The 15,633-nt window shown below is 45.5% G+C and overlaps 2 protein-coding genes and 1 pseudogene across 5 annotated transcripts; 2 read left to right on the forward strand and 1 right to left on the reverse strand.

Annotated features, from left to right (window-relative positions):
• Positions 1–124: 124 nt before the first annotated feature.
• Positions 125–4,285, forward strand: p2rx7 (purinergic receptor P2X, ligand-gated ion channel, 7). Of its 2 annotated transcripts, none has more exons than XM_088375649.1 (13): positions 125–736; positions 1,214–1,361; positions 1,626–1,697; positions 1,770–1,842; positions 1,919–2,015; positions 2,335–2,415; positions 2,500–2,635; positions 2,710–2,846; positions 2,910–3,000; positions 3,072–3,137; positions 3,274–3,378; positions 3,451–3,558; positions 3,692–4,285. In XM_088375649.1, exons 1-13 carry the CDS (start codon positions 630–632, stop codon positions 4,142–4,144), a joined length of 1,674 nt encoding a protein of 557 aa, XP_088231775.1. In that variant the 5' UTR covers positions 125–629; the 3' UTR covers positions 4,145–4,285. The 2 variants fall into 2 exon arrangements, with proteins under 2 accessions (XP_088231775.1, XP_088231776.1); XM_088375650.1 differs by having other exon boundaries at positions 554–719.
• On the forward strand, positions 4,280–15,317 carry sh2d3cb (SH2 domain containing 3Cb). Of its 2 annotated transcripts, XM_088375593.1 has the most exons (13): positions 4,280–4,425; positions 4,972–5,157; positions 5,938–6,451; positions 7,375–7,405; positions 7,770–7,880; positions 7,943–8,295; positions 8,525–8,580; positions 12,810–13,171; positions 13,278–13,393; positions 13,538–13,709; positions 13,811–13,922; positions 14,221–14,469; positions 14,532–15,317. In XM_088375593.1, exons 2-13 carry the CDS (start codon positions 5,139–5,141, stop codon positions 14,693–14,695), a joined length of 2,259 nt encoding a protein of 752 aa, XP_088231719.1. In that variant the 5' UTR covers positions 4,280–4,425; positions 4,972–5,138; the 3' UTR covers positions 14,696–15,317. The 2 variants fall into 2 exon arrangements, with proteins under 2 accessions (XP_088231719.1, XP_088231718.1); XM_088375592.1 differs by lacking the exon at positions 4,280–4,425 and having other exon boundaries at positions 4,448–5,157.
• On the reverse strand, positions 8,941–12,145 carry LOC148397528 (UDP-glucuronosyltransferase 2A3 pseudogene; annotated as a pseudogene). Its single transcript, XR_015858543.1, has 2 exons — positions 12,010–12,145; positions 8,941–10,693 (listed from the first exon to the last, which is right to left on the reverse strand). The product of XR_015858543.1 is annotated as a UDP-glucuronosyltransferase 2A3 pseudogene (transcript).
• Positions 15,318–15,633: the final 316 nt, after the last annotated feature.

Consider the following 15,633-nt stretch of genomic DNA (forward strand, 5'->3'; position numbering starts at 1 on the left):
ATTTCATATATTCATATATATATCATATTAATCGATTATATTGATTTTTTTGTGCAGACAAAATATTTTTTATTTGTAGTAAGTACAGCAGATACAATTGGACCAGAAGGCCAGTTGTTGTAATTATATCTAATGACCTCTAGATGTCACTGTTTCTCCACTTTATTACCTCACCGTCTCCCTTTTCGGACTTTGTATGCATGTTGACATGATAGCAAACCTGTAAATGTTTGAAAGCTAGAAAAACGGAATAAAATCAAATGTTAAGGGCTTGTGCAAAAACAAAAAAAAACAAAAATGATCAAGTCTGTCGCTCAAACGAGGCCACGTGACAGCTGCACTTTGTTTTGACTTTTTGACTGGTTGGCGTCACGTGGGAAGAAAACTTTCACTTAGGTTTTTTTCAACATGTGCATTTAGCATATCTTTATGATTTCATAAAGTAGATGTTGGGGTCTTATACAAAAAAAAACAGAACAAAAAATGTTATACATTTTTCACGGCTGCAGTTTGTCAATCAAACGTGGCCACGTGACCTGCCTCAAGCCACAACACCGCAGAGCGGAAGAAATCTGGCGTACGCCGAAAAACTCTAGTCCTGGTCTAAGAACGTTGGTATCAACGACAAGATGGTCACGCTGTGCAGCTACGAGACTACTAAGCTGGTCCGCATCCACAGCGTCCCGCTGGGCACGCTCAAGTGGATCCTGAACGCAACGGTGCTGCTTGTCATATGGTGACTTCGCACTATCCTCTTTTGAGCCTACTTAATTAAAAAACATTGTGAATATTATTTAATCATATTTGATAGAAACATTTTCAACGTATGTTTTGAAATTTTGGCTGTTTGGTTGGCGTCACGTGGGAACAAAACTATCACTTTTTTTTTCAACACGCTCATCTTTATGACTTCATAAAGTGAATAATGAACGTGTCCCGATTTACTTATTTTTAATTTTGTACTATGCATTCATATTTTGATTTCTTTTGTCTTCAATGAAATGCATGATTTTATTAAATATGTGAATGCATACAATAGCTAAATGGACAAAATGTGCAGGCTATAAACAGATCACAATGCTAAATGGGCAAAATGTGTGAGCTAGCATGCAAAATGAAAATACAATATTAGACATGCTAAATGGGCAGACGTGGTAGCATGCTCATTTGTGGGTAATATGTGTGTGTAATAAGTGTTGTTTTTCCTTGTTAGCCTGTTGATGTTGTGGAACAGGAAGTACCAACAATTTGATCAGGTGGTCAGCTCTGTGACCGCGAAGGTGAAGGGTGTGTCGCAAATGCAGTTGCCCAGTGAGGGGCCTGTCATCTGGGACGAAGCGGACTTTAGCGGCTACTTGCAGGTCAGAGATCCCCCAAACGTTTGAGCGTTGTTGCTCATGTCTTTCTTTGAGCCTCTGGTCTTGATGGGTTCTTGGTGCGTTTTATTTTTGGTGGATCTCTGTGATACCTTCAACCAAATGATAGACAGGCCTACCAAATTTCATATTGCTAAGTCAAACTGGCTTTGAGCGAGCTGAACTTTCAAATGAATTCTTGTGCGCCTCCTCTCCATTTTCAAACACATACTTCATTGTTTTCCTCTTTTGTGGCTGTTGTCATCTTAGGACAAGAACTCTTTCTTTGTGGTCACCAACATGATTGTGACCAAGCACCAGAAGCAAGGAAGATGCGCTGAGGTACCTCATCATAATGACGTGTTGTCATGACGACTCATCTTACAGCAAATATTTTGATATTTTGACTCTCAGCCACCTTCTAGTGGCCGGCGGTGCCAACAACACAACGACTGCAAGCGAGGAGCCTGGGACCAGCACACCCATGGTATTTTGCATTACTCGTTCGTGCGACACCATAAAAAGTGGACGTTATCAAAAGCTCACCTTGCGACCTCGTCTAGGGATACAGACGGGCTCGTGCATCAAGTTCGACGCATTGGACAGAACGTGTGAGGTAGCGGCTTGGTGCCCTGTTGAAACTAAAAGCAAGCCGCCAAGGTACACGCGGGCAGCTTCTACTTCCTGTCAGTAAGCACTGTTCAATGTTAAAATGACCAGTGCACACTGCGCTACATGTAGGCTAGCTAGGTCAGTACATAAGCTAGCATGCTAAATGGATACAGTAGTGAGCATATAGGTCAATAGTAAACACGCAGGCTAGTTTGCCAAATGGACAATTTAAAGATGTAAATAAGTGCTCGCTAACATACTAAACAAAATAGGGCTAGCTTGCCAATTGTGCACACAAGTAAACATTTAGCCTTTTGAGCTAAATGCTATGTATCATGCTAACAAAAGTGCGCGTGTGTCCGCGCAGGCCTGCTCTGCTAGCGTCTGCTGAGAAGTTCACAGTGCTTATCAAAAATAATATACGATTTCCTGCCTTCAACTTCATCAGGTGATATTTTAACGCATATTTTTCTTCATCAAACGGGAATGCTGTAGTCCGCTGGTTTCATGTATGTTGTGGTCTACCTGGTAGGAGGAACATCTTACCTGAGATGAACGCATCCTACCTGCGTGGATGTCAGCGGGCGAACCACTCTTTGTGTCCAATTTTCACCCTGGGAGACATCGTCAACCGGGCCGGGGAAAACTTTTCAACCTTGGCGGTGGAGGTACGAAGAGGATCGCTGGTAACATTCTGCGTCGACGCTTGCCAGCCAACTGACTTGCTCATCGGGGTCCACAGGGGGGGGTGATAGGCATCCAGATTAAATGGGACTGCAATTTGGACCATCTGACCAGACACTGCCTGCCTGCCTACTCCTTCCGACGTCTGGACCAGAAGGAAAGCAACAAGACCCTCTACCCTGGCTTTAACTTCAGGTACCATTTCAAGAGTCGAATATTCCTAAAACTGATTATTCATGTTTGTCAAATGAATGTCAGGTTTGCAAGGTACAAGCCGGTGAATGGCGTGGAAGAGAGGACTCTTTACAAAGCTTACGGCATCCGCTTTGACATTATGGTTTTTGGACAGGTCGTAGTTGTTGTTATTTCTCATATGAACGATTTATTTCATCATTTTTATGAGGTATATTTTTCTTCCAGGCGGGAAAGTTCAGCATCATTCAGCTTATCCTCTACATTGGCTCTACCTTGTCCTACTACGCTTTGGTAGGACCCCTCGGTATCAATATTTATCGACCGATTCTCCCTTGGTGTATTAAGTCAATTATTTTAAGGCGCCTTGGATGACTGCTTATAGTTTGATGACGTTTCTTCCAACTTTGTCCATCACCTGTACTTGCAGACGACAGTTTTGATGGACTGGGTGATCAGAAGCAGCTGCTGCGTGGCCGAGGCGGGACGGAATTACTCCGAGAGGAAAGTGGAGTCCATCCCGGACAAAAAGGAGGTTTGACATGCTCGTGTCATGTGATATTTAAAGCAGTATACTGTTGAGTTTACGGATTCTCGTGCGTTTCAGTGCATCCTGTGCGTGTCGTACGTGGACGAGGACGACATTCGTTTGGTGAAAATGTCTCATAAGAAACGCTTACAGGACGTCAAGACCATTCGTGTTCAGGCACGACGGGTAAATTAAAAATCATCGAATATTAATCATGTCCCACCCGGTCAACATATCGTATTCGCACTAGGTTTGATCCGATGTCGTTAGGCCAGATATTTTTCTTTCAACACAATTTTTCCCGTCTTTGTCCTGCCAGGAGGATGTCGGGCACATGACCGCCACTGTTTGCCTCCTCACTGACCCTCAGTCCTCCCCTCCTGCGTTCCCCAAACACTGCGCCCATCCTCCAAATTGGTGTATGTGCGGCGGTTGCAGCGCCTCGCCCTTCCCACAGGAGGAGCTGTGCTGCCGGCACAGCAGCCAGGGCACCTGCGTGGCCGCGTCTGCAATTTTTGACAAGCTCTTACTCCAGCGCACCTTGCTGGAGGCGCTGCTCCTCTATCGAGAACCCCTCACTCAGACGCCACCCAGTGCCGCCGCACTACGCCGCTGCGCTTACCGCCAATACGTGGCGTGGAGGTTGGGGGTCCCGCCGGCCGACACACACCCTGCCATTCCACGTTGCTGTGTGATAAGGATCAGGGAGGCCTTCCCTAGTCCGGATGGACAATACGGCGGATTCACCTTGGCTAACCAAGTGGAAATGTGACCAAGGAGGACTTTGTCCAATATACCAGCTCAACAGCACATTTTATATGGATCATGTGTATAACATTTGATAAAATTCGCTGAGCAACATTCAGACATAACAATACAAGCATTTCAATAAAAAAAAATATTTTCTAACTCATGTTTTTTTCCCACAGTTGTTGACTTTAAATTGTTTATTCTCGACATCCCCTGATCTTTCCAACCAGGAGGGCAAGGAAAAAGGAAGATACCCTCAGTCGTCATGGCAGCTTCTGCAAGGAGGAGGACATTTTACATCAGGTACCTTATCACCCAGCATCAAACAGCTTGGCCGCAAGACCCTTGACTGGACTCGTAATGTTCATATTATTCAACACAGAAGATTTTTAAATTATAATGATACATTTGTCGTGTTTCTTATCAACAACTAAATTGAGAGTCCGAAACTTTGTACTTTTTAATGAAAAGTGGCCGAACAAAGCACAATACATTTTCATATGCACATACAACATAAACTGTCCTGAAATGTATCAGTCCGCACAAGAAAGTAGTTCCAAACACTCCACTTTACATAAATACATAAACTTAATGGTACATCTGCAACTACGTACGGTGGTAGGCTATTGTGTTTTATAATACGCAACTATATACACACTTTTGTATAATGCAACAACTACATACTTGGCCACATGTATATACATTACTATTGTAAATATTTAGAATTTTGTTCAGAAGATACTGAACAACCTAATTGTGTGACTGCCAAGTCATATCAGTTCCAGGAGATGTTGACAGGACAGGAAGTGTTGTAAGACTGACAGCTCCTCCCTTGTGTGTGTTTGTGAGTGTGTGTGTTTCCGAGGAAAGTGAAGCGCAAGTAACGCCCGTCACTTCATTACACCTACAAATCAAACTGAAAGGGCTCCATGACAGGAAGTAGACTCATTCTGTGTGTGCACGCGTGTGCAAGTGTCAGTGGATGAAGAAACAGTTGGGTGTGAACACAAGCTGGCATGAAGAGACACAAACAGTGTAAGTTCCTTTAAAATTTTGTTATTTCTAAATTATACATGTTCATTTCTACTCTTGTGTGCACGCACATGTGTTGAGACAAACACGTGGCTTCGACTTGCCTCTGTTGACAAAACAGACCTTTTTTGTTAAGTGATGTCAGTCGCTAGTGTGTGTGTGTGTGTGTGTGTGTGTGTTTGCTCGTCTACAAGCATTAGTGGGTCATTATAAGCGTCGCACAGTGGTAGTGTTGTGGAGCTTGAATGGACAGTCAGTCAGTCAGTGCTCATGTCCCGTCTTTATTTTTTTTTTTTAATTTTCTTTATACCCACCAGGCATCACTGAAATCATTCATTTCCATCTCAAAAAGCTCGTCCTCACCAAAATCACTTAAACACACATGTGATTATGAACACGATCATCCATATCGTTGTCCACTAGAAGTTTTAATGTGCTTTCAAAACGCCCACAATTTTATTTACAAACATTTGATTGAAATATTCTTGTCATACAGTTTTTAACTCCACCATAGCAATCAACAAATGAGTGGAAATAAGTTCTAGCCAATCAAAAGGGTCCAAATGCGCATTCAGCACATGTCTGATGTGGTTGCTCCTCCAGCCAGTTTTCATCCCATCTGCCACCTTGTACAATTGAAATCATTCATCTTCCGTCGCGCCAATGTCACGAGGGTCGCGGGTATCCTGAAGCCTATCCCGGTAGTCTTTGAGCAGAAGTAAAAACAGAAGGAGCCACCTCCAAATATAAGTCTGCTAATAAGCTATTTTTCCCGCACGGTAGCCTCCAGCTGGTTCAGGAGCCTGGAAACCCTCTCCCTCCGCCGCCTGGGTTCCCGACGCAAGGCCTCCGCCCCGCCGCAGGCCGGGAGCAGGAGCTGGCCGGCTGACGACACAGAGGCCGGCCCCCAGCTGCGCGGCTACGCCCGCTCCAGCGCCATGTACACCCATGTGGGAACGGTGCCTCGTAGAGACAGGCAACCCAGCAGGATGAACACGGACTGGGAGGAGGGGGAGGTGAGGACAGCGACGGCAGAGCATGTGCGGGACTCCCCGCTGCTCGGCGCTCTTTCCAGCCTCAGTCTCCACACTCTAGTGGAGTCCAGCTGTGCTCCGGCCGAGCACGTACAGGACATGTCCAAAGGAGCTCCGGCTGGCCGCGATGTGTCCAAAGCTAATTTGGCTCCATTGGAGGTTTACAAAAATATTCCGGTCCCTCAAGACATTTACGTGAAAATGGATGCTGTAAGCAGCCCGGAAACCACAAAGAACTCACAAGAAGTGGAACACTTGGACAGGTGAACATTTTATTCGTACTATTTTTTCCAATAAACATTAGAGCCTTTTCTGATTAGTCGTTCTGACAAGAACTAACTTACAAGGTCACGAAATAACTCACCAAATCAATCACTGAAAACTCATTAACTCAGTTCTGAAAGTTCTCCAACGCAAACGGTAATCATAAATTAGTAACTCAGAAACTAACTCACTGACTAACTAAATAGAGAACTCACTCAATAGCTAATTACATTAATGAATAACCTCAATGAACCTTTCATTTAACTCACTAACGATATACAGTAACAAACGCACCAAATAATTCTCAAAACAAATACATCACTAACTAACTAACCAACCAACCAACCAACTAACCAACTAACTAACCAACCAACTAACCAACCAACTAACCAACCAACTAACCAACCAACCAACCAACCAACCAACCGACCAACGGACCAACTAACCGACTAACCGACTAACCGACTAACTGACTAACTAACTAACTAACTAACTTTTATTATTACCGATCTGTTGAATAAATAAGTTCAATATAAATCGAATTTAAAAATATATTTAATATTTCTATCAACTTTATTAAATAAATAGATAAATAAACCCTTTCTCACGGACTTTACATCTGTTGTTACCATGGAAGCACAGCTGTGTGTGTGTACGTGCGTATGTGTGTGCACAAGCACATGTATGCCTGTGTGTGTGTGTGTGTGTGTGTGTGTGTGTGTGTGTGTGTGTGTGTGTGTGTGTGGCATAAGATTCAGGAAGTGCACTAAAATGGATGCTACTTGGGGGACTTCCTGTGTTAGATGCTGCCTCGAGGAAGTCGTTAAATGACTAAGCAACATGCGTGACATACTGATTGCAGTTTTTGCAGACAGTACAGATTTTTTTTAACCATAGTGACCCAATACATTTTTTTTTTCAGTCCAATGGATGGCTGTGGCGAATACGTGAAGGTGAGATTCATCTCAGTTCTTGACTTGGACGGTGGTTGCAGTGGCGCACACACACTCACACACACAGCGCAGGCTGAAGAATATTACGTCACAGCACAGCAGGATTTTTGGCATGAGAACAACCCTACAGTGTGTGTGTGTGTGTGTGTGTATAAGTGTGTAAGGCCACAATAGCCTCCCTGAGTGATGTCCCCTTTCCTCAATGACGTTGCCGTAGCGACCAGGCCAAGACTGCAATCTGGTAGCTCTGCCTATTGTGTCCTTCATTGGCATCCCCACCCCCTACCCGACCCTCAATGCGGATGCCAACGGCGGGTCGCTTCTCGTGATTCTATCACGGTCACTCACTGTGATGTTCTTCAAGTTCTCCCAGGATGAGAAGTTCTGGCAGGAGAAGCAGCTGCAGGAGGAACAGAAACTGAGCACCGCCAACCTGAGGAGCCACGCCTGGTACCATGGATCAATCACCCGACAGGTAAGACGTGCACGGCGTCTCCACATTTCGAGACGTGAACAGTAACAGGCTGGTCTCCTCAGGTTTCCGAGGCCCTGGTGCTGAACCAGGGGGACTTCCTCATCCGGGACTCCGAGTCCAACCCGGCTGATTTTGTCCTGACAACCCGCTGGGACCAGAAGACCAATCACTTCCCCGTCCGGAGCACGGCAGCGCACTGCGGGCTCCTTTACAGCCTGGACCAGGAATCTTTCGACTCGATGCCCGCCCTGGTGCGCTTCTACACGAGCAGCGGGGCGCCGCTGACCCGCCGGAGCGCCGCCCGGATCCAGCGGCCGGTCAGCAGGACACTGCCGCTACGCTACCTGGAGACGACGATTGGTTTGCCGCCATGTCAGCCGACCCCGAGCCAGGCGGAGGAGGTTTCCCCCAAAAGGTTGGTAATTTAGGGGTCAATTGGGTCAACTCGAACATAGTGTCTTTTTCAATTCCCGCCCCCTTAGCAATTTCACTTAGCGACGTGCAATTTGGTAAGCATAATGGACCCACAACACAGGAGATCAGCCATTTTGGATTGAGGTGGCTATTTTCCGTTGCCTCTGGTCATTTCCAGGGAATGGCTAAATGTGTACGTCGCTAACATTATGTTTTCTCTCTACACGCAGCGCCCCGTCTTTGCACCGCCGACAACCTGCGCTCTCTTCCCCCGCTGATGACATCGGTGAGTATCCTATTATTTCTCAATCAATCCACAAATAAGTTCCTCAAATGATGTTCTTATGAAGTTAACTCTTTGTTTCTTTGGTATACTAAAAAATACTCATGATCAACAACCTGCTGCGTCTTTAAATTAGTATTCGATATGAATCAAATTGTGAAATAATTACATCATCACTCAGATCGAAAAAAAAAATCGATCTGGATAATTTTGTCTTATAAAATATTTAAGTGTTTACGCTTTGCACGTACTAGTCATTTTGACATTCGAAACATAAATTAAAAAAAAAAATTCAAAACTTCAGAAACAAGTAATTTGTTTTTAAATAATAGGAGAACAAAAAAACAAGCATTGATCCAAGCAAAGATTTAAAAAAAACGTTTTAATGGATTTTTTTTTTCACAATATCAGAGAGGTTTGTTTTAATGACAACAGGAGTAAAAATGACCCAGAAGACAAATGAAAATGTATAAATGTACCGTACTGTATATGAACAGTGAGTTCAGAGATAAAAACAGAGTGAGAACGTCATTCTTTCTTCAACTTGTTTCGGTAAAACAAACATCGGTACAGGAATTTAAGCAGCATCCCGCTGATGGTGGCCACGGTTAAGGCCACGGCCATCAGGAAGGCCGCTACGTCCAGGCAGTGGTACTCTATGGTGGACATCTTGTAGGAATCGGTCCTCAGGTGCGGCGCCCCTTTGTGCCTCATGACGAACTCGATCCAGAAGACGGCGCGGCTCAGGGCGGGGATGGGCTGGTCGTGGTGCAGAGCTGACAGGCGCCGCATCTTGTCGTCATAGGACGGCTGATGGAGAACCGCTTGGAGGGCCTCTAGGAAGTTCTCCTGGTTGACCGTGGCGATGTCCAGCACCTTGGCGACTCCCCTGGTCTCCATCCGGAATAAGTTGTCGTGCTGGTCAAACATGAGCGGGAGGCCCACTAGGGGGACGCCGTGGTAGATAGCCTCCTGGATGCCGTTGGTGCCGCCATGCGCGACAAAAACTCGGGTTTTAGCGTGGCCTAGGAGATCATTCTGGGGGAGCCAGTTCAGGAGCAGCGTGTTGTTTCCCAGGGTCGATGGACGCTTACCCTGGTGCCTCCAGATCACCTTCTGGGGGAGCTGGGCGAAGGCGGCGGCAATTCCGTCAGTGATGTCTTCTGGGAGGTCTGCCACGAGGGTCCCGAGAGTCATCACTATTACCCCGTGCTCCCCGGAACTCTGCACAAAGTCCTCCAGCTCGGCAGGGAGCGGCCGGGCCGGCTTGCACTGGAAGCCAGACATGTAGACCACGTTGGGCATGGTGGGCCGCGGGAACTCAAAGGTGAAGTCGTTCCTCATCAGCCAGATGTCCGCCGACTGGAAGAGCTCCATGTAGTGCATATCCGGGCCAAAGTATCGGTGGACAAAGGGTTTGTAGGTGGCGTCCGACACGTACCAAATCTGCCACCGCGTGAACAAGTAGTACATGATGTTCTGCAGACGCTGGACAAACGTCATCTTATCTGTCAACTTGGCTCCCGGTATGGGGACGTAAGATAAGGGCGAGGGCGCGATGGCCAGATGCGCCTCACCCTGGACGGTCCAGCGGACGTTCAACACCAGGGGGAGACCCAGACGGTGAGCCAGGAGGACACCGCCACCTATCGCAGGGTCAGCAAGAACCACCTCGTAGTTGGCTTCCTGTAGATTCCGCATCATCTCCTGGTCCTCAAATATCTTGGCCATCATGTCCACTGTTTGCTGGTTTAGGTTGTAGAACTGGTTGACCAGCTCGTATTCTAGCGCCAGCTGCTTCCACAGGGAGGCGCCGGCCCGCCTCAAGTGGAGCATCCGGGTGACAAAAGAGCCAAAGCTGACCTCATCGAAGCCACCAGGGAACTTCAGAGTGATGGTCTTGTAGAGGTGCGACTCGGGTTTGATGTACCAGCTGTCGTAGGTTCGCAGCACGGTGATGTCGTGGCCCCGGGCGTGAAGCTCCTCGATCAGAACCTTCATGTTGATCCAGTGACTGCCGTCGATGGGGAAGACCAGGATCTTGCCGCCCGCAGCTCCGCCGCCAAATGCGCAAAGTAGCGCCGCCAGAATCAGCAGTGTCATGTCTGAGGCCCGACTATGTGGAGAGGATGTCCAGATTTTATTCAATTACATTTGTGGGTTATCAGTTGCGCTTCTTGGAAAACAACCCAAATGCCGAGTCAGTCTGCATAGTTCAACTCACTATGGTTTGTTATGATTCTCTAAGATACAATTCGATATGCTTTTGTTTTTTGTGTTTCGGTATAACGTGATTCACTTTTGGGTACGAATCTTTGCGGTTGACTTTGTTTTGATTCGGAAGAGTTTGTCCTGATCGGTGTCGTTCACTTTGATTCGGTGCAGTGGCTTATGACGTGGAACGTTTTTGTTCACTCGTTCAGTGCCAGTATGGTTTTGTTCAGTGACATTGCGTCATTACGATTCAGTGCATTTTCGATTTGGTAAGTTTGAGTACAATTGACTTCAGTAAGGTCGCTTGCACACATGCTGCTATAATTCCTCGTCCTCTACTTGCATAACGTGCTTCCTGATTGCGCAATGACATCACTGGGTGGGAGTTGTAAGGCACGAGATCCCAAAAGGCTTGTTCGAGTTGTTTTTCTTTTTATGCTCCTCCTCTCATGTTACAGCACAACTCAAAGCCTTAACTCTTTATCGAGGCCCCAAGAGGAACCCTTTACCGGGTGCGAAGGTCAGGGAGCCGTCGAGTGAGGTCGTAAACTAAAGTACGAACATTTTTAAAAAAATATTTACAAATCAGTCAAATTAATTGCAAAAAATGTAATCAGATAAAATATCAAAGATACACAAAACACAAGATAATTACTTTAAAAAAATGAAAAAATATATGCATAGTTATATATTAACACTGTAAATAAAAACTAAAACAGATAAATATTAAAATACTAATCATCCATACAAAAATTGAATGGATGATGAAAAAATATATAAAAAATATAAGACTATTTTATATTTAAAGAAAATCCCTGATTCATAAAGAAAATAAATAAGGTGGATATCAAATTAAAAATAGTAATTCAAAATGTTACAACCTTAAATTGTAATCTAGGTAGTGGAAGCTTTACAAGCACATCAGATTGGCGCTGGAAAAAAATCTCTTCTTCACCCAATCTTTTCTTTTTATGTTAAAGCGGAACAGATTGTGTTAGTTTCTTTCCACAGTCACACACAGCTTGCTTGTCATCACTGACTTGAACACACACACACACATATAAACAATTATGTCCAGACATCGGTTTGGTCCATTTTCTACCTAACAAACAGCACCAAAAACCTTTCACGCTGAACTGGAAGAAAGACAGAAACATCTGGAAGCCATAGCCTTCCTTCCTTTGAACTGCCGTGCGGCGAAAGGATCGTTTGACTTACCGAGAGCGAGCGAGTGTGCGTGCACAGGACAGACTCTGACGATTGACTGGACGCTGCCAGCAGGAGGTGGACTCGGCGGCTTCACTTTTTGTCTCGGCCACATGACGTGGTTAAGGTGTCTAATTACTGTAATGACCTGGCATGGGCTAGTTTCTCGTGCACATTTTTCCCAAGAGCGGTCAAAATTTAAATGGACTTTTTCCAAATCAAACAAATGAGTCCTATTATTCTGGAGGAGTCAGCTAAATCTCTCGAATCAAATCAGAACTATAACGGAAAGTGCAATGTGAAAATGAGTCAAATCTGTAGATACACTTCATGTATTGGTCTTAAATACAGTTGTAATATGACGAATGTTGTTCTAGATGAGCAAAACATTTTTCTGAATCGATTTGAATCTCGGAAAGACAAATGGAGTCGGAAGAATGAATCAACAATGATTGAGTCGAATCATGCTCTCGATTGGTCATTTATCATGAATGATTTGACTATTGTTCAATTCTACATGAGTCAAGTATCATTCTGAAATGAAAGTTTATTGTTCTGCATCAGCCAAAAGAACGTTCAGAAAAAGAAATTGAGTAACATTGAACCGAATGACACGAAAGGGTTATCTGTGTGTGCGTGTTTGTGTAGCGTAAGTTGAAGGTCTCCCACGTGTCGTCAATCTGAGGATACACTTTGACCTGAACAAACCATTAAAGAAGTTGACGCAATTTTTCTAAAATAAAGCCTGAAATCAGATTCTGAAATCTTTCTGGCAATCGCTTCACAACTGTCTTGCATTCTTCCTCATGCAGCTCGTCTGTCCACCAGTGCCCCATCACCATCCCCCTCCATAAGTTTGGATCCCGCTCTTCCTGAACGCCACCCGGACATCCAGGCTACAGACCCGGACGGCAGCTGCTACACGGAGCTCTACCCAGGCCCCCAGAGCTTCGTGGAGAGGCTCCGTGAGGAGGAAAGTCCCAGGGCGGTGGACGTTGACCTCCCTCTCGTGGTGGAGACGGCGTCATCCTTTGCTCCCACCAGCTACTGCTCGCCACTGATGCCTGGGGAGAACAAGCCCTTGGAAGTGGGCATCCTGCAGCGGGTGAAGGAACTCCTGGCTGGGACGGACCCTCAGACGGCTGCCCGACACATTACCAAGTGGGACTGCACGGTACTGATCCAGACCACCCCCCCGATGCAATATATTGAAGTTTGATCAGAAGAAGAAACCATGGTGATTGATCCGATGATGACTTCGCAGTTTTTGTCCCCGGTAGGTCGCTCGCATCTTGGAGGTGCGTCCAGAGATGCAAAGGATGATGGGGGTCAGCTCAGGAGTGGAGCTGCTCACGCTGCCGCACGGACAGCAGCTCCGATTAGACCTGCTGGAAAGGTGATTGGCACATCGGGCACGCTCACCTGAGAAGATTTTGCCATACTTAGCTAGCCAGAAAAGTTTAGAAGCTCAAGAATCCCTTAAAAGTGACCAAATCACATCAAGCGTAATTTTTGTTCACGTTGTATGTACGTGACACAGGCTGCATACTATGGCCACCATGTTGGCGGTCAACGTGTTGGGATGCACCGGCACCACCGAGGAGCGAGCCTACGTTCTGCACAGAATGATTGCCATCGCCGCCGAGCTCAAGAGCAGCATGGGCAACTTGTATGGATTCGCTGCCGTCATGAGAGCACTGGAGCTCCCGCAGGTGAACTGCACTTGGCACAGGGTTTGGGGGCTTAGGTTAGGATTTTGGGGTTAGGGTTAGAGGGTTAAGGGCTACTCCTAATCATTCTTTATGCTGACCAGGTGACTCGTCTGGAGCAGACGTGGACGGCATTACGGCAGCGGCACACAGAGGGCGCTGTTCTCTACGAGAAAACTCTCAAGCCCTTCATGAAGAGTCTGAACGAGGGCCGAGGTAAACCACTGATGCCATGCGCTTAAGTAATATTCACAACACTGCATTTTAGAGCCCTCTCCGGTCACTGTACTTTAACTTTTTGCTTAACAAACACAGAAAAAAACTTGGAGAATGCTAAGCTCTTCCAATAAACTAGTTCCTCATGCATTAGGATGCTGACCAAGAAAAATAAAAATGCTGTTTGGCCATGAAAAAAAGATATTTTTCGATTTGTTCACAAAAAGCTACGGAAAAGTCATGTTCTGCCTTGACAACATGATTTGTTAAAAAGAAAAACTGTGGACATGTGATGCAGAAAGTTGCCCTGCGTCCGGCACTACCTTTCCTCACGTCCTGCCGCTGCTGCGCCTTCTGGAGAAGGGCGCAGCTGTGAACGAGGGACCCCAGGGGGCGGAGGAGGACCCGTGGGTCTTGGGGGCCGAGGCCTGGGAGACGGCGGAGGCCGGCGTTGATGTAGATGTGCTTATGTTCCACCTGGCAGCCGCGAGGAACGCCGCCCAGCTCGGTGCTGTCTATGCCACGAATGCCTGCAGCAAACTACAAGGTAGAAGAACATTAATATAACACTAGAGAATATTGCCATCAGCTGTTTATATGCCGTTACAGACTTCCAGGAGCAGACGGACATCTCCCAAGTATTCTGCACAGACTTCCAGATGCGATTGCTATGGGGGAGCAGGGGAGCGGCGGAGAGCCAGGCGCGCCGCTATGCCAAATTCAACCAAGTATTGACTGCCTTGTCCAAAAGGCTGGAGCCTCCAACATGCTGACTCAGGAAAACAACCATCAATTACATTGAGTTACCTCAAAGGGGGGAGCATTAGCTTAGCACGCAACAGGTAGCGGGTTTGATGTCTTCATTCTCCTTCTGCCTGTTTGCTAAAACAGCAGAAACTAAAGTGCTGCAGAATTAGTTTTCCTGAAATTGGTTAATTATAATGTTTTCATTACCTTTTCAAAATGTATGTCTTATTCATTGTTGTTTGACTTTTGGCTTAGTCCACAGTGAGTAAGGGCCACAGTGAGTAACTCACGGTTTGGCTTTACACTGGCTTGCAAGTGTAAAAAAAAAAAAAGCTTGCATTGTCTCCCCCAACAGTCGAGACTTACAGAAGTCTTGTATAATTATAGAACTTTTATGAATTTAGGGAACAAAATAGGTGAAGGCAGGACCTCCACTACCCTGTTATCAACTGTCCAAAACACACAAAAGGGTCGTTTTAAAAATCTTTGTTCATCTGGAACATGAGTAACTTTCCAATTGATGTGAATTAAAATTTGTTTTGTATTATGAGTGAGATTGTAAAAACTACTAATAAGTCTACTCACACGTTCAGATGTATGTATTGTGTGTAGAGATGAAATGTATTAAACCTGAACTGTTGTTTTTCATTTGATTTATTTCTTTTGAGCTGGCTGTCCGAATCGCCAAATAGAATGAGGGAATTACTTTTTAGTGCTGCATATAGAGATTAGGGGATAAGGGTGGATCACATTCGGGCACACAATAAAACAAAGGTTAGTCAAACGCCATAGAATAAAAATGATGAACATTCTTTTTTTTTTATTGCCAAATTTCCTTATTGGATGAACTTTGAAAATACGTGCATGTCATGTGACTTTTTTATATATTTCTAATCTTTTTTTTTTTAATACAGAACGTGGACGTCACGGTGACGTCACAATTTAAATTTATGATGTGATGGTA

This window comes from Syngnathus floridae, chromosome 5 (genome assembly GCF_059516105.1).
Source record: "Syngnathus floridae isolate MCC-2025c chromosome 5, RoL_Sflo_1.0, whole genome shotgun sequence".
In the NCBI taxonomy this organism is placed as follows: Eukaryota; Metazoa; Chordata; class Actinopteri; order Syngnathiformes; family Syngnathidae; genus Syngnathus; species Syngnathus floridae.